Consider the following 21,077-nt stretch of genomic DNA (forward strand, 5'->3'; position numbering starts at 1 on the left):
CTAAGTAGCCACTGGACAAAAAAATCCGAAGGAACCCTTTGGGGAGTCAGGCCATCAGGAATGCAGGGTGGGAGATGGTCTGTGAACTGTGGAGACTGGTCTCTCCTGAGCAGCACACACATGCGGAAGATGAGCGTATAGAGACTCTCCCCCACCCCGTGAGTCCTTGACTCAGGACCAGGCTGCATTCAACCACGGTGATGCTCACCGAGCGCCTTACTAAGGACCTAATTGACACTGCCTGTTGTGGATTTTGGAGTGGGACAAAGATACCAGATGTGGAAAAGATGTGACGTCGAACCCAGTCAGGGCAGGCACATTAGTGTCTTGTATATCATCAGTCTGTATGTGAAAAATAAGTCGTGTGGGGTCTGGCACTGTGTCGCTGTGTCTTGAACTGTTACCTGGGATGTTGGCATTCTATGTTTGAGCACTGGTTTGAGTCCTGGCTGTCCAATTTCTAACCCAGCTCCCTACTAATGCACCTGGGGGAAGCATCCAGGCAGTGGAAATAATAGAAGGAAAGGTTAAAAAATGGAAGAAAATATGCATTATTTTTATTGATTGAAAGTTGCCCAAATTTCGTAAAATCTCGGCTGATCTTCGTTAAGTCCCCAGAGGTACATACATACAAAGGAATTCATACAGGAATATCATTGTCAAACTACTGAGCAGCCAAGGGAACGTGAAAATCCCGAAAGCAAAGTTAAGGAGGAAAAATAAGTTTCAGACAACGAAGCAATGATACCAAATGATGGTAAATCAGTGTGAAGCTGGCATTGGGCTTCTTGTGCTTTTCATTGATTGTGTTGTAGAATTGTGTTCCTTCCATGCTTGCTTTGATTAGGGCTTTTAGCATGAAATGATGCTGGGTTTTTATCAAATGCCTTCTCTTCACCTATTGAGACGATCCTATGGATTTTTTTCTTCATTTTGTTGATGTAGTGTTGATTTGTGCATGTGAAACCATTCCTTCATTCTAGGGATAAATCCTACCTGGCCTGGATGAATCATCTGTCTGAAAGTACTATCGGATTCTGTTGGCTTGTATTTTGTTGTGGGTTTTTGCATCTGTGTTCATTGGGGCTATCCATCCATAATTCTCTTTCTTTGTTGTGTCTCTATCTGGCTTTGGCATTAAGGTAAAGCTACCTTCACAGTGTTTGGAAGGATTGTCCCCTTTCTACTATTTTGAATAGCTTTTGGAGGGTTGGAGTAACTTCTTTTGGTCCATTTTGGAAGGGATTTAATTATCAATTAGATATCTGTCCTGGTTATAGGGCTCCATCCTGGTTATAGGTCTACTTAGGTTTTTAATGACTTCATGATTCAGTTTTAGTAAATTGTATGTGTTCAGGTATCTATCCATGTCTTCTAGATCTTCTGATTTGTTAGCTTGTTGTTGTTTTTAATTTTTGAAAGTAACAGAAAATTTTAAATTTTATATAATGAATGAAGCCAGAAAGAATAATCAAAAGAGATTTACGGTACAAAAAGGCATAAATACCCATACTTGTGAACTTTACAGATTTTAAATGAAAAATATCACAGCTAATATCACTGTTTTGTCTAATAAGTAAATACAACTGAAAATTACAAAGATAGCAGATTAGACAAGCCTGTGGTTATTTGGATTTTTTCCCATATCACTGGCAACAGTATGAATTTTGATCATTCTTGTTGTGATGGAAAGGTGAGACTTCTGGATGTATGATTTAGCATTGCTGATCTTAGATGCTCTTTTAAAAAAAATAACAAATGAAAAGAAAAATGTTTGCGGCATTTCTTCAGTATAATACAAGTAAACAACCCAAAGGCAGTTTGCTGAATAAAAGCATTGGAGATGCCACTATGCAGTGATTAAAAACTATTACTCAAGGATTATATTACTTAATATGAAGCAAATAAGAAGCACAATTTATTGGCTGTAAAGAATATAAACTACATATCAAAGAGGTTTTCAAAACTCCATGGGAATGTATAACAGTGGAAAAAAATGCACTTTCCAAAAAAATGTTTATACTACAGTTAGCTTATTTTCTTATCTTGTTTTCCACAAAGATTTGAGAGTTTTTATATGGCATGCTTATAATTAGGTTAAAAATGTAGTTTGTGAACTTTTATATTATGTATAATCATTAACACATATTACAATTATTATATGGCACATATCTTAATTATCCATTATCATATTAGCATATGTTTTTATAAACATGAAGATCAGTTTTAGCATAAAGAACATTTAACATGGGAAGAGAGAAAGCATTAAAGACTTTTAGGAATCAACTTCTTTGGTAGAAATATTTTTATTTAACATTATTATATTTTTACATGTGTATAGGAAAGTTCTACTAAATCAGAAATGATTCCTGGTCAGCACAATTTTTTAAAAAAGATTTATTTATTTTTCTTGAAAGAATTATAAAGACAGAGGGAGAGAGACAGAGTGCCTCCATCTGCTGTTTCACTCCCCAAGTGGCTGAAATGATCAGAGCTGAGCCAGTTTGAAGTTGGGAGCCAGGAGCCTCCCTTGGGTCTCCCACACAGGTGCAGGGGCCCAAGGACTTGGGCTGTTTTCTGTTGCTCTCTTAGGCCATAAGTAGGGAGCTGAAGCCACAGGCAAAGGATCGCAACAGCTCTCATAGGCAGATTTCTAAAATGCTCTTCCAAACTTGCCCAGCCTCTGATACTCAACAAAAGGGAGATTACGCAACTGAGCAGTATCACATGAGCTTTTAAGCACAGACTTTTCTTAGGTTGAAAGCAGAAGAGGTGTTGGAGAGCCCAAAAGCATGAAAAGGCTACAGCCTGCTCCTGTAGACTCAGACGTGAACAGACCAGCATGAGAAGTCTGAGAAGAAAATGAATTCTGCCAGGAGACAGCAAACCTGAAGGGAGCCCGCAGACCCCGATGAAAACAACCCTTGAAAACACATTGATGTATTAGTTGAGAAACTAGCCAAGGCAGGCCATGTACATATTTCTGAGCCATAAAAATAGTAAGATTTTTAAAAATTTATTTATTATTTTTAATTCATTAATTACATTGTATTATGTGTCACAGTTTCCTAGGTACTTGGATTCTCTCCACCCCTCCCCAAACCCTCCCACCATGGTGGATTCCTCCACCTTGTTGCATAACCACAGTTCAAGTTCGGTTGAGATTCCCTCATTGCAAGCATATACCAAACATAGAGTCCAGCATCTTATTGTCCAGTCAAGTTCAACGGCTTCTTAGGTATACCCTCTCTGGTCTGAAGACAGAGCCAGCAGAGTATCATCCCAGTCAATTAAAAGCGCCAACATACCATCAGTAAAAATTTACATCATTATGGAATTAATTGACATAGTAATGAGTAACCAATATGGTAAAAGTAAATGCAAGTTCTTAACCACCTTCTGTGACCACCTCATTGACATTTCAATTTTAGTTTACACACAACATATAACATACATAACATAACATGTTATACATAACATCGTGTCATCTTAAATTAAGGTGAACATGTGGTATTTAACCTTCTGGGATTGGCTCATTTCCCTTAGCATTATGGTTTCCAGTTTGGCCCATTTGGCCACAAAGAACTGCATTTTGTTTTTTTTAATAGCTGAGTAGTATTCCATGGAGTAGATGAACCATAGCTTTCTTATCCAATCCTCTGTTGATGGGCATTTTGGCTGCTTCCATGTTTTTGCAATTACTGATTGTGCTGCTATGAACATAGGAGTGCATGTTGGTTTCTCATAAAACAAGTGTTCTGGATATATTCCTAGGAGTGCTATTGCTGGATCATATGGTAAAACAAAATGCAGTTCTTTGTGGCCAAATGGGCCAAACTGGAAACCATAATGCTAAGGGAAATGAGCCAATCCCAGAAGGTTAAATTCCACATGTTCACCTTAATTTAAGATGACACGATGTTATGTATAACAAGTTATGTTATGTATGTTATATGTTGTGTATAAACTAAAATTGAAATGTCAATGAGGTGGTCACAGAAGGTGGTTAAGAACTTGCATTTACTTTTACCATATTGGTTACTCATTACTATGTCAATTAATTCCATAATGATGTAAATTTTTACTGATGGTATGTTGGCGCTTTTAATTGACTGGGATGATACTCTGCTGGCTCTGTCTTCAGACCAGAGAGGGTATACCTAAGAAGCCGTTGAACTTGACTGGACAATAAGATGCTGGACTCTATGTTTGGTATATGCTTGCAATGAGGGAATCTCAACCGAACTTGAACTGTGGTTATGCAACAAGGTGGAGGAATCCACCATGGTGGGAGGGTTTGGGGAGGGGTGGGGCGAATCCCAGTACCTAGGAAACTGTGACACATAATACAATGTAATTAATGAATAAAAAAATAGTAAGAAGATAAATAGATTGGCTTTACATCATAAAATTTAGAGATTTAAAGATTACTATAAAATCTGTTCCATCAGCAGTGAGACACGAATATACTTTTCAATGTTTTAAATTTTTAGTAAAAAGATGTCATTTCTCTAATCAGATGCAATTGGAGCTTTGCATATATGCTCTTTGAGATCAAGTGGGACCAGGATTGAATTTCTCAGCTGTTTAATGGGAGCTTTGGTTGGCACAACTGGGAGGACGTTCTGGAAGGTTGGAAGAGGTGTGGAACATTACTGTGTAAAAGCACGTAACAATCTCCACTGCGGAGAACTGTCCAGTCTAAAACATCACTAGGGCCGAGGTGACGAAAGAACTCGTCCATATATGACAGCAGGACAATAGTAGCCCAAGTGGAATGCGCTGGGAATAGGCAGAAAACAAACCTCCCCAATCTCAAAGTTTCGTAAAGCACCACTGATATGAGGGTCCCGAGAACATTTTTTGGGAAACAAAAAACCCAGAAACATTGCTGGTGATACAGAAACCCACACAGATGAGGTAGGAAAGCAGGTTAGGGGCAGCAGCTGCTTGTAAATTATATGCTGCTGCTGTGGTTGATAGTTAAGTTCAACTTGAAGTTCATGCACAGTCTAAATTAGGACCAGGACCATAGAACAACGTGGAGCCTCGTTTGTTAGAATTCTTGATGTTGCTTCAATTTGTCAGGATTTATATCACCTCTTGGATTTCAGCAGTATAAGCTTCCATATCTCTGCACTGAAAATCTGTAATATGCTTTTTCCCACTTTTTTCTTCTTAACCATAGGGAATAATTCTAATAGAATTGGTTCCTGCCCTAAGGACGGTGATATCAATTTCCTAAAAGAGGACGGTGGGCTACACTCTAAGGTAAGAGGAAGGCTGGAGAAAGACCTTGAAAACATCATCCCCTAACATGTATTTCCAGGTAGAAAGTGATTTGGTGTTCAAAGCAGGGTTTGAAGTGCAAGATACACTAAAGTAGCTGATGTTTGAGAAATCCACATTGCCAATAGAATTTTATTACACCTGAATCAGAGTTCTTAAAGCTGTTGAATTAAATAGATGACAAGACTTTGTAGCTTGGGCAGGGTGATTGGGAAATGAGCTGATGATGCATTCCTCCAGTGATTCATTTGGCATGATCATGGTTTTCATGAATTTTGTAACGCAATAATCTCCATAAACATGTCTAAGTTATGTAGGCAGGCCTTGGAAAGCAACGTTCACATCGATTGTACTGGCAATATCAGGTACACAAGCATTTCCCAAATTGGTATTGACTTAGATCCAATGGCTGAGTTTTAAATAGTCAGTCAGACTGGTATAAAACAAAAGCAAAAGGATTTCTTTCCACTGTGATCTCTTCCCTTCCATGATGTTTCAACCACCATCCTAGTTTTCCAATTTCCTGACTTAAAAGATGTGGCCATGTACTGCATAAGGAAATTTGGGTGGTGAGGTATCATATACATACACAGTGGTAGACCTGTAAGAGTACAAAAAGGCACTTCACAAAGTTTGTAGAAAATGGAATCGAGAAGAGTTAGAAATTCAAGTATAGTTATTTTTCAAAGTACTCATTTTTCATTTTTACTATCTGAAAGCCTGAGGTGTGCATTTATTTCAAATTTTTGCACAAAAAACATTAATGTTTTAATTCAAATGTCCATGAACTTTGTGAAGTTCACTCATATGTCATCTAGTGATGTGATAATTGTCTTAGCTTGTAGAAGTGTACTCTTCAATGACAAAAGTTGCTTGACAAAGCATTTCTCAGAAAAAATCTCTGCCATTAAGTCACATTTGACTACGTAGATTTTTAGGGACAGTTTCATGCCTGATCTGAAGACTGGCTTCAGTCTTTCCATTTTCTCATCTTACGTGTAAATTCTGTGCCACCATTTCATCAAATAACTCAGAATGGTCACCTGCAGTATTTGCAAGTGTGACCACTTCCGTATCACAGTCTATCTTCAAGAAGAAAGCTTGGGGATCAGAAAGTTCTGTCAAATTTGTAAGAGTAAGAGGAGTCCTGTACAGGTGTTAAATTCCTGGGAGCTGAGAAATGTGGTCAATCTTCCACATCAAATGATGTGCCTTAGAAACTGCTGCAATCTTTATTCCCAATTGTACAAGTGAGAAAAACTAAGGCATGATTTAAGAGAAACGATGTTGCTATTAAGTCCAAATCTGGGCATTGACGCCAACTGTCTGACTCTAGAATCCATATTTCAATCAGTTGTAAGATAATTCTGAAAAACTTGTTTCTTCTTGTCTCCACTATGTTAGGTTTCTGTGTCATTGACTTATGGTCTGGGATAGAGAAACCGAGAGGGAATTTCTAGGCAGGGAAACACAAAAGTGTGACGTAAAGTACACATTCTTTCAGTGCATATTGTGTATTGGATATTTTTCTTCTAAGGAGGAGAGAGAATATCACTGGGCCACTCCTCAAATATCCTCAACACATTGCACTAGGCCAGATCAAAGCCAGTAGTGCAACATTTCACCCTACTCTGCCAGTTGGTGGAAAGAACCCAACTCCTTCAGCTAGGACTGCAGTCTCCCAGGGGTCTACGCCGGCAGGAAGCAGGAATTGGAAAGAGCAGCTGGAAGTCTGACTCTGCCACTCCGCTGTGGGACATGGGAGTTGTAACTGGAGTCTTAACCAAACCCAACCAGGGAGTTTTATGTATTGTTTTTGGGAAACCAAGAAAAGAATATGTCCATGAAACATCTATCATCATTTAGGTCTAATTTTAGCCTTTTTAATACTTTTGCAAAAATCCCCATTTCATTGGTTGGCCTTATAATTTGGAATTAGGAGAAAGGCTAAGAAGGCTGTGATATGAATGAATGCAATTCATTACAATTACAATTATTTTTTTCTGGGTTTTCTGATTCAATTAAGCTATTCTGATTCATTCTATTTTTACTGTTACATTTCACAAATTATTAATTGACTCTGAATTGCTTCCAGAAGTAGCATGTACCTGCTGGGAGCAGTCTCATTGCTGTCAGCACTGTTGGAGTGCAGGGCCAGAAGTACTCTTCTTAGTACTGCGGCTAGAGATGAAACTTAGTACAGCAAGTAGGTATGAAAGCGCTCCTTTCTAAAGAGACACATCACCTTCTTGATGGTCAACAGTCTCAATGGGACTTGTTGCACTCCAGTATAAAAACCTGTTATTTTTTCTCAACTTTTCATAATTTCAGGAACTGATTGGGACTGTCAGTTGGTGTCCAAGATACTAACCTAGGTCATTCATAGAAGAACAGTGGGACACTGATATTAGTATTGAACTCCAGTGTCAAATATGAGTAGTCTGAGAACAATCAGAACACGTGGTCCTCAGTGGTCAGGAAGACCAGCTGTCTTTCACGGGGGAGGAACAGAAGCTGGACAGCGTTAATGACTGCAGGTGTCTCCACATAAATGAATCTTGAGATGTATGTTGAAGGATGCCTTGTTTGAGCAGTTGATTGAAAGTCCACCCTGTAATATGTTCTGGCGAACACACCAGCTTGAATGAAAAGAGGTGACAATATACTTGTTGCATGGCCTCCAGATTTAGGCTGTATTTAAGCTGGAGCTGCAATGATTTTTTTTTTTTAATTTGGAAGACAATAATAGAACCTTCTGGAAATGAATATGACATCATCTTTGCTTTGATACTTAAGGTACTTCTGGTATTTGTTATCTGTGGCTTGCCGCCCTGTGGCCTTACTAATGCAAGTCCCTTGGAATATCACCCCAAACTGTCCTCCCCTGCCATCTTAAAAACTGGTGAGAATCATTTGGAACCAGAATTAAAGCTTCCAGGACCACTTGCTTATAATCTTCCTGGGACTATTCAACAGCATTTGTAATCCTCAGGATTCAGCCCTTGATGATCTTTCCTCTCTTGAAGGCTCTTTGCTTTGAGAAAAACAGTGTCCCTGGTCTTCATCTGACCAGATGAGTAGGTGAGCAATTTTCTCCAGAGACTCACACAAAGGGTTTGGTGAAGAAATGCTGCTGCCAAGTGGAGCTTAGCTGTGTTGACACCTTAATGCTTTCCCACGGACTGCACTGCTGTCACAATCCAAGGGCCTACAAACCCTTGTTCACCTTCCCGGTCATCCGCATCCTTCTCCATCACCTGATGGGCTCTTGGAAGGAATTCTAGCTAAGAGGACAAAATCTTTAAATGCCGTGATGGGACCTAAGTGTTACTTCTTGCCGTATAACGCAAGTAAATAGGCCTCAATGTCATGAGCTCGGATAACTTGGAGATTCTGTTCCTAAAATAGTTTATGCTTAATATTACATGATATCACTATCCTAAATGTACAAGGAAGAACATTAAATAGTCAACACCTATGTAACACAGTGTTTTGTAGAAGATAATGCTTGAATCCTAATTTCTATAACATTTTAGGGGTTATCTCCCACCCTAATTATCATATATGTGTAAATGAATTATGCTAAGTATGTATCTGTGTCAATTTCTTTTCATAAAAATAGCATAATCTACATAGGACAAACATGATTTTCACTTTTTAGGTTAAAACTGCAGTCCATGGGCCAGCACAGTGGCATAGCAAGCTAATCCTCTACCTGCTAGTGCTGGCACACCATATGGTTGCCACTTTGTGTCCTGGTTGCTCCACTTTCAACCCAGCTCTCTGCTTGTGTCTGTACATGAATATTTACGCATATACATTTTACTATTCTGTAACTAAATTTATATGTCCAGTTTCTCTCCCTCTCCCTCTCTCCCTCTCTCTCTCTCTCTTTCTCTCTCTCCCTCTCTTTTTAGAATTCATGTTATTTTGTTGAAAGCAGAATGATATATCAAGAGGGTTGGGGAGGGAAATCTAGAGCTAGAAAATTCTTCCATTTGTTGATTTCCTCTCCATATGCCTGTGCCAGACTGAGTCTAGGAGCCAGGACCTTCTCCCATGGGTGCAGGGGCCCAAGGTCTTGGGTCATCTTCCCAGGCAAATTAACAGCGATCCGTATTGAAAACAGTACATCTTATTCTCACACTGGCACCTCTATGTGATGGCGGCACTGCAGGCCATCACAACCCCAGTCCCTTACCGGTTTCACATTGAAAGCATGATTACTGATTTACAAGTTATTGGTTTTGGAAGAATTTCATATTTGAATGATGGTGTTCTTGATGTCAGGGTATAGGCAGGATTACATTTATAGGCATAAAGGTCTGTTTTCCTTTTTAAAAATGTTGACAGTAGCATACTTAAAATATCATGTCTCTGGCATTTATCTGACTTCCATGAGTGCTTGGTGAGTCATTTACGTTGTTAGATCATGGTGTGGGCAAGCTCACGCGTGCTGACACTGACCTGAGGATTCCCTGTACATATCTATCTCCTTTGGGGTATCAGAACTCTTACCCTGCGGTTTTTGTTCATTTGGCGGCTCATTTGTTAGAGAATAAACTGGTTTTGGTGATTTTATGTGCTCCAAATGTTCACTTGAGGAATAGAATTTTTAGCCAATTAATTTAGATTTTCTTTAAAAGAAATGCAAAAGTTGAGACTAGAATGAGTTGTGAATTTTAATATTTGTAGGTTTATTTTTTATGGTTTAGTAATCAGAGGTAAGTCTTGTTGATGGGATGAGAATATAAGTGGCTAATATGATTATCTTTAAAATCTAGTTGGTGAGTGTCTACCACATCGCTGTAATCATGGTAGATTCTAGGAAAAATTGAAATATACTATATCCTGTTTCTATCATGAATTTAGTTAGAAGAAACAGGATGGATATTAATAGATTAACCAGTGAAGCTGGAGACCACCACGTCCATTGAAATAAGCCTGATGGAAAGAAATACTACAGGGCCCAGTGCTGTGGCGCAATTGGCTAGTCTTCCCCTTGCAAGCTCTGGGATCCCATGTGGGTCCTGTTTTCTGTCCCAGCTGCTTCACTTCCCATCAAGTACTCTGCCTGTGGTGTGGAAAATCAGTGGAGGTTGACCAAGTCCTTGGGATCCTGCTCCCACATAAGATACCTGGAAGCTCCCAGGTCCTGGATCGGCTGAACTCTCGCTGCTGTAGCCACTTGAGAAGTGAGCAGCAGATGCAACATCTTTGCCTCCCTTCTCTCTGTAAATATGCCTTTCCATTTGTGAGATAAGTTTTTAAAAAAGCTAAGAAACAAAAACAACAATAATGAAATGCCTGTTTATATCAGTTTTCTGCAAATTCATGATTTTAAATGTTTGTCAAACCAATTGTTCAGAATCGCGTACTACTATAGCTTTAACGAGTTTGTGACTATTTAAAAATTTGAATGAGTGAAGTTGAATATCTTTTCATTTGATTATTATCTATAGCCCTTGACTATTGTCTGGCAATAGTCTTTCTTTTTTATTTGTTGAAGCTTTTATTTAGTGGAGCAATTGTCTTTGAGTATTATGTTAGTTAAAAACATGTTGATTCAAAAAATAGAACCAACACGAAACTGAATTTATTTTGTCTTGCACATTCACGTGTCCGCACATCAGAGGCTCTGGTGCATCATTTCTGGATATTTGTTTCAACTTTGTAGTGTGTAAGAGGTAATGAAGTACCCAAGTAGCTACAAAATAAGATCAAATTTAGACAAAGACATTTTACGTAGCCTGACAAGGTGTGCTAATAAAATATAGTTACTTTGGACAATCAAAGTGCTCATTTTTTTTTTAAGGATTTTGGCACTCTCTAGTTAGAATGGGATAGTTGAAAACAATAATGCCAAATAATTTGATCAAAACACTTTAATCGTGGACACTTTAGAGACTTAGAAAGTCAAAAAGGGCCACAGTGAATAGTGGTTTAAATCAATGGTTGTCTTCCCTGGATTGTGTTCTTAAGGTAATCAAATCAGTCAATGTCATAATAGAAGAAATGAGTCTTGTTGCATTCACAGGGATTTGATGACGCACCTCCTTTACCTGGTTATTGCAACTTGCAGACTCAGCAAAACATGTTGCAATTGCTAACTATTCCAGCTACAGAGTTGTGCTAAAACTTGTACGAGTGATATCAAGGATTTTCAAGTAACCCACCTCTTAAGAATGATCATGCAATCAAGTAAGATGAGTCTAAAGAAAAGGAAAAAAGGAGTTTTAACAAACTCTTTTATAAGTACAGGTCATGTCTATTTTTCTCCTTTTCTAGACTGGTTGCTTTCCAAATATCATTTTTTTTTAACAGTAGCATGTTGTAATAAAGTTGTACTGGAGCCTCCAATACATTCAAATGGAGCTGCTTTGTGGGAGAGGAAAGAATAGTTCAGCCAGGTTACAGCTCTCTTTGTCCACCACAGTTGAGCTCCCAAGAATCCTTGAAGGAATTACAGGGACCTGTAGGAATTAGAGACGCTGAAATTCTAGTTGTTGAGTTGCAGGCTGTGACTTTAAGAGCTCTTGGTGACAATGCCAGAATGAAGTGACTCAGCCCAGCAGAGGACCACAGTGACGGGAGAGCTGGTGAACTCCAGTCCTGTGCTTCTCATGTCTGGCTGCTTCTAGCCTTCTTAGATTGGATATTTCAAAGGTTTTCTCAAAGCCTTCTCCCTTCTTTTTTTTCAGTAAAAGCTAATTAAAGTGGCACTTCTTTTTTTCCCTGTTAGTTATAGGAATTCATTTTAAAGAAGTATAGCTGAGTAAAAAGGAATTCATGACAAAAATAGAAGATACTTGAGAAAAGATGTGGGAAATGGAATCTACACACACATTAAACTAACAATACCTCTACAACTAATGATTATACAGATAATGTCTTCGCATTAAAGTTCTACATTTTATGTTTTCCTCCAGTCTTTACACAATTATAAAATAACAATCTAAAATCCCTAACTCTTGATTATTTTTCCTCTTTTCAGGCCAAGTACTCGTTTTGTTCTAAAATATTTTTATTATTATTTTGCAATCCAAGGTTCAGATTCAATGCAATTGTCATGAACACAGTTATTTGAGTTTCTACTCTGATAGCTGTTACTTGTGGGATGATACAGAGTGGAACGCCCCATGCTCTGTGAACCACAGCGTGGAATCTCAGTCAGTTGGCTAAGAGGCTGATTGAAGCACTTGCTTCCATTTTGGAGTACAGGGGTCTGAGCATGCTAATGCAGATCTTTGGAGGCAGCAGGGGACAGCTCAAACAGGTGGATCCCTACGACCCTTGTGAGTGGCTTGGATTGAGTTCCTGGCCCTAGAATTGGCCTACCTCAACCTTAGCTGCTCTGGCCATTTGGGGGGTGAGACAGTAGATGAAAGCTCTCTCTCTCTTTTCTCTCTCTCTCTGCCTTCCTGTCTCTCCCCCATCTCTGCCCATCTTCCTCTTGTGCTTTTTCTTTCAAATATGAATAACTCAATAAAGATGTTTTCAAAAATAGAACTTGCTACAAAATATGAGACAATAACGCCAATGCAAAAACCAAGGATAATGATAGTCCTTTTTGCTGAGTGACCTGGAAGTCACTCTGGAGATGATAGGCCCAAATCAATGAACTTCCTCTCCATTCTTAACAGATATTTTCTTTTTCATGTGTTAATTTCTCGGACAAGCGACACAGGTTGACAGATCATCTGGTGAAAGACAAATCAGCTGTTTGGGCAGCTGGAGCATCTGAGGATGTCTCACAGAACAAATCGTATCTGGAGGAACTGGAGCAGCACCAGTTTTCTGTTTGGTGAGTGATTCTATCTTGGGTTTTTATGATCAAGGTTACATTGATTGAAGCCAGTAAGTGACTCTCCATTCTGTCCTTAATGATTACATGTCTTTTGAAGGTTATAAGATATATATTCTGACTTGGAAAAGTTCACAGTCCAGTAAGAAATATACCTTTAAAAACATTGACGTGATGTTTTTACAGCTCTTATTGGTATTCACTTAAATATGGAGATCTAAATACTTTGACCAATGCTATCCTGTTTTGTTGATCTATTGGTGGACATGTGGGTTGATTCCATGACTTGGCTACTGTACACCGTGCTGCAATTGCACATGGGGGCATTCTTATTGTTTAGGGGCCTGTTTTCTTCAGCAGACTGGGTCCCTTACTGCCAGTTTGGCCATCTGTTACTGTACTTTGCTCACTGGAAACTTGTGTTTTGAGTTCAGGGAGAACACATCGGTGAAGGCTCATCTAAGGGTTAAAATGTGTCACAGCATTGGCTAGAGCAAGAAAAGACTGTACTTCTTGACTCAGACTGGAAAAGGCCTATTGCAAGATGCACGTTAGGATGAAAGGTTCCATGTGGCCAACTTTAGAAACACAATGCACCATGCTTTACTCCACTTATTTCAGTGGACACAGCTCCTCCAAGGAGGTTCAGCAAATATTTGTTGAGCAAAACAAACAGGTGAGACGAAAGCAAAGCATATCCATAAGCTTTGCAGATAGATTGGACTGAGTATCCATTCCAGTTTTGCCAGTTTCTCTATGTCAGACTGAAGTCATAGCCCATCAAATAGGGATTTTATGGCTATTACACAAGTTGAAAGATAATGTGCACCTGTTAAGTAGAATTTAAAGATAATTTTAGTTTGGCGCAAAAAAATTTTGAAATGCATGAATATAAGAAGTGATCAAACATTTTATGGAAAACATGTATTATGAAATAACTATATAACGGGCCCGGCGGCATGGCTAGCAGCTAAAATCCTTGTCTTGAACGCACTGGGACCCCATATGGGCACGGGTTCTAATCCCGGCAGCTCCAGTTCCCATCCAGCTCCCTGCTGTGGCCTGTGAAGGCAGTTGAGGACGGCCCAAAGCCTTGGGACTCTGCACCCGCATGGGAGACCCGGAAGAGGTTCCTGGATCCTGGCTTTGGATCGGCGCGCACCGGCCATTGCGGCTCACTTGGGGAGTGAATCATCGGACGGAAGATCTTCCTCTGTGTCTCTCCTCCTTTCTGTATATCTGACTTTCCAATAAAAATAAAATAAATCATTTTTAAAAAAGGAAATAACTACATATGGATCTCCAAAAAAAACCTTGTTACATCAAAACAAATTCATCATTGGATTCTTTTTTCCACCAAGTTTTGGAAGTGTTGTCATATGTAAGATATCTTATATAGTGAGTATAACAGGTAGATTCATAATAAAGGTCACCATTTCTATTAACAGTAAGGATAGGTCATTTTTGAGAAAATAAGTTTTTGAAATGTTAAGATAAGGGGCACTGGATCCTTTTCTGTTGTTTAGACATAGAGTACATTATGTCATTTGAGGTCTTTCACTTAAAGCTGTTATTTATTCTTACTGGTGTGGTTGGTTGAATTTTTGGGACTTTTCTGACCATCTTCTACTCTCTTATTACCTGTTTATTGTTCTTTACTCTGTCTACCACCAGTTAAAAGAATCTGTCATATTTACGCCACATATTTGCTCACGGCAGTTTTCTTTTACTACAGAGAATTCTAGGCAGGAATCCTACAGTCCTCCTATTCTTGAAAGTCTTGGAGTACCTGGAATAGGATCAGAAAATATTGATTCAATAATTAATACTAGGATGAATGAGGAATCACTTCCTCTTTCTCTTTCCTAACCATTTGGACTGTTATATCAATTTATTTGCTTTCAATCTGTTCATCCTACTGAAATTGTTACCAAAAAGTAATGCAGGTAGTTAAACAACACTACACACATTTCTTTTTGAATCTAAGTTGAGGATTGGGGGGTTTTCTATAAACGTCTGTTTAAATGGTCTGAGACACCATCTAAATAATTTCCTTGATGTTTTACTAGAGCTAGTAAATTATTTACTGGGTAACTTTTACCTAAATCCTCTCCAAATCCCTGTTAAAAGCATTCAACACAGAATGTGGTATTTCCCCGCTTCAGAGATGTGGACAGCTCTGGGTGGTAAGCATTTGCTCCAATCCAGACAGTTTAAATGCACACATTCTCCTCTGTATATCCTTTATGTCATTCCCGCGTCCCCAAGTCCCGGCTACACCTGTCCCATTTGAGCATGTTGATTTTGGCGAATTTCATAGAGCATACACATTGCTTGAGACTAATCAGAAGCAAGTTTATGTCATTTTGTACCTGCCAACAGTTCAAAAAGAATCTCTGATATAATTTGACTGTAGTATCTTTTTTTCTGATGAGAGATATCCAATGGAGTTGTCTCTGATTGCATCAGACAGAAATGATGATTTGGACACATCTCATACTAGGCAACCTGCTGCCCAGGGTAGCAGGTGATCATAAGCACTGGCTTCTGGATCATTCCTGGCCAGGTCTGTATCAAGATTGTCCTCTTTCGACTGCAGGATCTGACTGTCAGGATGTTTACATCTTATAAATAAGTGCTTGTGTGATGGATTGCTAATGCTCTGCCAGCATTTTAGACACCGTGAGATCTTATAGGTATACCTTGATACTTTGTGAGTTGCAAGCATTTTCTTTTCTGCTTTTTTTTTTTAAGATTTGTTTATTTTTATTGGAAGGACAGGTTTACAGAGAGAAGGAGCCACAGAAAGAAAGAACTTGTGTCTGCTGGTTCACTCCCCAGGAGGTCACAATGGCCAGAGTTGAGCTGATCTGAAGTCAGGAGCCAGGAGCTAGAAGCGTCTTTTGGGTTCAGGGTTCCAGGGCTTTTGGTCATCCTCTACAACTCTCCCAGGCTATAAGAAAGGAGCTGGATGAGAAGTGGAGCATCCAGGACATGAACTGATGCCCATATGGAATCCTGGACAGTGCAAAGCAGGGATATAGCCACTGAGCAGCTGCGCCGGGCCCCACAAGCATTTTCTAATACGTGCTGATTCAATATCAGAAAAACAAGGGCAAGCTAGGGATATTAGAACTTTCAGAAGAAAAGTCAGGAGCAAAGATCAATGATGCCAAGTCTGAAGCTGACTTTAGAGGTTCTGGGACAATTTGTCCTGTGGCTGTTGTTTCTTCCTGTTGGTGTGTTTCTTTCCCCAAAATTTCTTCACTTGTCTTCCATTCTAGCACACAAATGAGCACATCCTAAGAGGATGCTGTGACCCACCTTCTGACCCTGCACCCACCGTGATTGGCTCAAGAGTGTGCATGTGACCAGGAGATAGGCCACTCAAGCACTGTCCTGAGATTTCATATTTTGGTACTTAGAAAGAGATACCTTCCTTCTTATAAGACTATGAGCCAGAATGGTTTCATTTGGATGCTGCCAGTGGTGTGGCCATGGTTGTGCCCCTTTGCATGCTCTATTAATCTTGACTGTTTTTAGCCTCTTTGAAATGAAGAGTTTGTAAGAGTTGTATTAGTGTTTGGAGTTGACATGTATGTGCTCTGGTCTATATAAAGGAAAACCAATTTAAAGAAAGACACACCTGATTCCTTGTAACCAAATAATGGACCTGAACCTTTGTGGATAAAATTCCTGCATACAAGGGAACATGTACCGCATTCTCCAACCATTTGGCATTTTAGCTTCCATGGTTTCTGTTACCCACAACCAACTTTGGTCTGGAAATTCTAAGTGGAAAACTTGATAAATTGGGAACTCAGAAGTCTCAAATTCTTACTGTTTTGAGTAGATAAAATCACGTTCTCTTCTGCTTTATCCCACAAAGTCATGAATTATTCTTTTGTCCAGTGTATCTGTTTCACAAGAGTTTTCTTCCCGTTAGTCAGGTGAAGTCACCTCACTTTGTGTTAATATTACAGTACTAGTGTTCAAGTCATGTTTGTGTGCTCGCCTGATTGTATGTCACGTCATTTGTCTCACTTCATCTCATCATATAGGCACTGTATCATCTCAAATCATCACGAGAAGGGTGAGCCTAATGGAGGCTGGTATTTGCAGAAAGATCACCTTCGTACAACTTTTAGTACAGTATGCTTTATTCTATTCTGGTATTAGTTGTTGTTGCTAATCTCTTATTGTTCCTCATTCATAAGTGGAACATCATTGTGTATGTATGTATGTAGGACAGAGTACATTGGGCTTAGTCCTATCATTGGTTTCTAGAATTCACTAGGCTTCCTGGGGAATACTCTATTTTTAGGTTAAAGAAAGGTTGGGAAGTTTTATTTTACTTTTTCCTAAAAGAGGGAAAACTTTAGGGGAAAAGTGAATGTTGTCATTTCAGTTGCACAAGTAGCATGTGCCTGTACAACTAGAGCTCTGGCATCTCATTGTCTAGAGAGTGAATTTTGTCCCTTATTTCCTAGTGTAAATCATTGCATAGAAATTTCTCTCAAGATGTAAACTACATTTTGTACTAAATACCTCTGTAAATTGTGCTAATGACTTTTTGAAAACATGAGGTGTCAGTTCAGTGATTTAAACACATTAGCACAGTTTTGGAAGGTACTTAACTCCCACTGCATAGAGGGTTCAGTAATAACAAGACAACCTTAAAATGTTTCTATGACAATTCAAAGGCAGCGGAGTGGAGAACTGGATCCGTATCCAGAGACTCACACACAGTTTCAGAGAAGGAAGGGTCTTGGGATGATTTAGTGCAGCCCTGTCAGTGTATACAAGTACTATAAAACAGACCAATGGAAGTTTAGACTAGCCTTAGGTCATACGCCTAATAAGCAGTGCAAATGGGGCTGCAACCAACTTCCTTCCAATATCAATCCATCTCAATTATAAAAAAAGAAATATCACTAGAATTCTGCTATCATCTTTTCCTAGTTTTTTTTTTTTTTTGCTTCTATCAATTGCTATCTCCTTTGATAGTTGTCAACACGTTGATGATAAAGATGATTCATTGGAAAACACATATCTGCATTATTGCCAAGATGTTTGCCAAACACGCATGTTGCTGGCCACACCGACCGTCTTATATTCTCTGCCAGGAATTTACTTGGCTGACTTGAATGTGCAGCTTAGGGAAGCGATGGGTTAACTCTACGCTTTGGAATGGGAAAGTCATTCTTTAATAAAAGTGATACACTTTCCTTTTTTATAACACACATGTGATTTGACATTGAAATCAAATGCAGATGCCTCTTTGATTGGCATATTCCCTATTGTGCTTTTCTCAAACACCTTCACATATGGTCTGCCTCATTCCTAAGAAATGGCTTGTTGTTTATGTCATACAAACAGAACAGACTGATTTTATAGTGACTAAGGAGGTTGATGAATTGTACATTGGAGAGAAATCCTTGTCTCGGCAATCTAAACACCTGAAAATAAATGTTGGAAAAGGCTCTCATGACACTCCCATGGCCTCTTTATTTCAATTCCCCACTCTAGGGGTTAAACAGACACTTGTATGCAAACTCGGGGAACAGACAAGCTTGTTACGCTCTCTCTCCAAATGTCATTGTCCTTCCATTTCCCATCAAAAAGAGTCTGAGAGTTCATAGGTCTAAAATGGCAAAGTTGTCCAATCTCAGATATTAACTCTAACATTGTACCAGTAATACAATATTGTTGATCTTGGGTAGATGACCTAAACCTTGTGCCTTATTTATCATGTGTGTTTTACTTGATTAATTAGATGTGTTTAGGAAGAAGAGAGACTGAGACCTCCTGGCTGTTGGTTTGTTGCTTGAATGCTCACAAGCTGGGATTTCAGCTCTTGGTTCCCCAGTAGAGTGTCTCAGCTGCTGCCTCTCAGGAACTGAATTAGCAAGAAGCTGGATTCAGAAGTGGAGCTGGGACACCACTGATGCACTTTGATAGAGTCATCCCAAGCTGTACCGTAACTGCTGAATTAGATGAAGTTTAAACATACAAATCTTAAGCTACGAAACTTTGCTCGAGGTTTCCAGTTGTTCTGTGCTATCCACTGAAAGTTTTGTTGTACACTCCCAAGACAAAAGAGTAATCACATCTACCTGTGCAAAATTTCATAGCCTATGTATTATCACTGTGTGTCTATTTCATCTTGGCTCTCAATAGCCTTGTGATACAATAGCATGATCCCAGTTTTACAGAGTGTGTAGCTGAAGTGAAGGGTGATTAGGGGGCTTGTTTGTGAACACACGATTCATACTTCAGGATCCGTCTCCAGTGCTCTTTCTATGGTATGTCAACTGCTTTACTGCCGTCAAGTTCCTAAGTAGATTTTAGGTTGTGTATTACTTGAAGTGAAGACGAGATGCCATAGGGGAATGATGCTAACAGCATCAGTTCCTGAATGGTTAAGCAGAACTTAACACTTGGCAGTGGCTAATTCCTGACAGTGATGTATCGGTGGTCCACGTTTAATTAGGTATTTATTGACTGAGTGATACTTTTATCTTACTACATGTAGCCAAAGCATGATTGTATATGTGTACTGCGCAAGAGTAAATCTTGGTGGCTGGGAACACAGGCTAAACCTAAAAGCAAACAAATTAGCTTTTGTGATTTACAAGTTCAGTAAACTTAGATAAGTTCCTTTGAGAGTGTTGACTTAAGTTGCTTTGCCTGAAACAAGAAGCTCATTGTACCTGGTCTGTTTTGGTGAATTGAAGTTATTCATGAAACTTATTGATTTGCTTTCTAGGTCAACAGTCTGGACTCATCCAAGTTGTGTCTTACAAGAAAACAATCATGGCTTTGCTTGGGCTTTGTGTTTATCCAGAGGCTTAACTGTCTTTATCGTGGTTTGGATGGCTGACACAATTTGTTGTTGAGTGGTGGGGGGCTCTGCTTTTGTTACCTGTGGTTGGGAAGCTGTTCAGAGTCTCTAGTCTCTAATGTATGCAACGTACGATTCTTGCCATGCCCACTTTCTTCATGAAGCCCCAAAGCACGGTCTCTTACCTGAAGGAGGGCCAATCTCTGAAGGGTTTTGTGTCGTTGATGTTGTTGTTGTTGTTAAATTTGGACCATGTGGGAAAATAATTTCCTATTTGATTTAAAAACTGATTGATTTGAGAACTAATGATTCTGCAAGTCTTCACCTTTGCTATACTTTGCTCTCCAGAAGGAAGCTCCAACCCCAGCCCAATTCAAGGTAGGGGTCGTGTAGGACAGCAGTTCAGAGGTGCCCAACTCAAAGAGACTTGCTTAAGGACTTCTGGTTTGCCCTACAGGGGAAGGTAATAGGGCCAGCTGCATCTCTTTGCATTGTGCTTGAAGGATCTCTTCAGCAATACCATAATGAAGCACTGTTTACAGGAGATTCTTACCGTTAGAAGCTTGTTCTTTCAGTTGACACTTGTGCTCCTTCTTTCCTGTGCATGACCTGAGGCTGAAGTGGCTTGGTTTCCAGCAGCCCAGCTCCTAAGCTGCAGATGCCTTCCTCCGAGGACACTCTCTAGTCACTGACCTTCGATCCACTTTCCCCCTGAGTCCCCCTGTTTCTGTACCAGTACTGATTGATGCAGGTTTATACAGGCTTATATAGGTTGTTTGGGTTCTTGTTTTCTAAATATCCTTTGTTCTTTTGGTTTCCTGTTCTTATAGGAACTTATTTATGTTCTTTATGCGCTTGAAAGGCAGCAAGAGGGGAGAGAGAGAGAGAGAGAGAGCACGAGGGAAGCGAGAAGGAATCTCTCATCTGATATTTGATTCCAAATGTTAGCTCATTCTTGAAATACTTATAATAGTCAGGGTTGAGCCAGATTGAATGTGGAAGCCTAAAACTCAACCTGTATCTCCCAGATGGGTGGTATTGACGCAAATATCTGAGTTACCATGGATACTTCTCCTGATGTGTCTTAATAGAAGCTGAACATGAAGCAGAGCCAGGACTCCCACCTAGGCACTCAGTTTC

General features: G+C 39.4%; 1 protein-coding gene across 1 annotated transcript in view; it reads left to right on the forward strand.

The window, feature by feature from the left end:
• The window catches only part of LOC101532567 (uncharacterized), a 253,999-nt gene that overhangs the window by 121,169 nt on the left and 111,753 nt on the right, over positions 1–21,077 (forward strand). The window contains exon 14 of the mRNA XM_058670437.1: positions 12,933–13,093. Within this exon, the coding sequence (XP_058526420.1) occupies positions 12,933–13,093 (161 nt within the window). The remainder of the gene's footprint in view (positions 1–12,932; positions 13,094–21,077) is intronic.

Source organism: Ochotona princeps, chromosome 1 (genome assembly GCF_030435755.1).
Source record: "Ochotona princeps isolate mOchPri1 chromosome 1, mOchPri1.hap1, whole genome shotgun sequence".
Classification (NCBI taxonomy): domain Eukaryota; kingdom Metazoa; phylum Chordata; class Mammalia; order Lagomorpha; family Ochotonidae; genus Ochotona; species Ochotona princeps.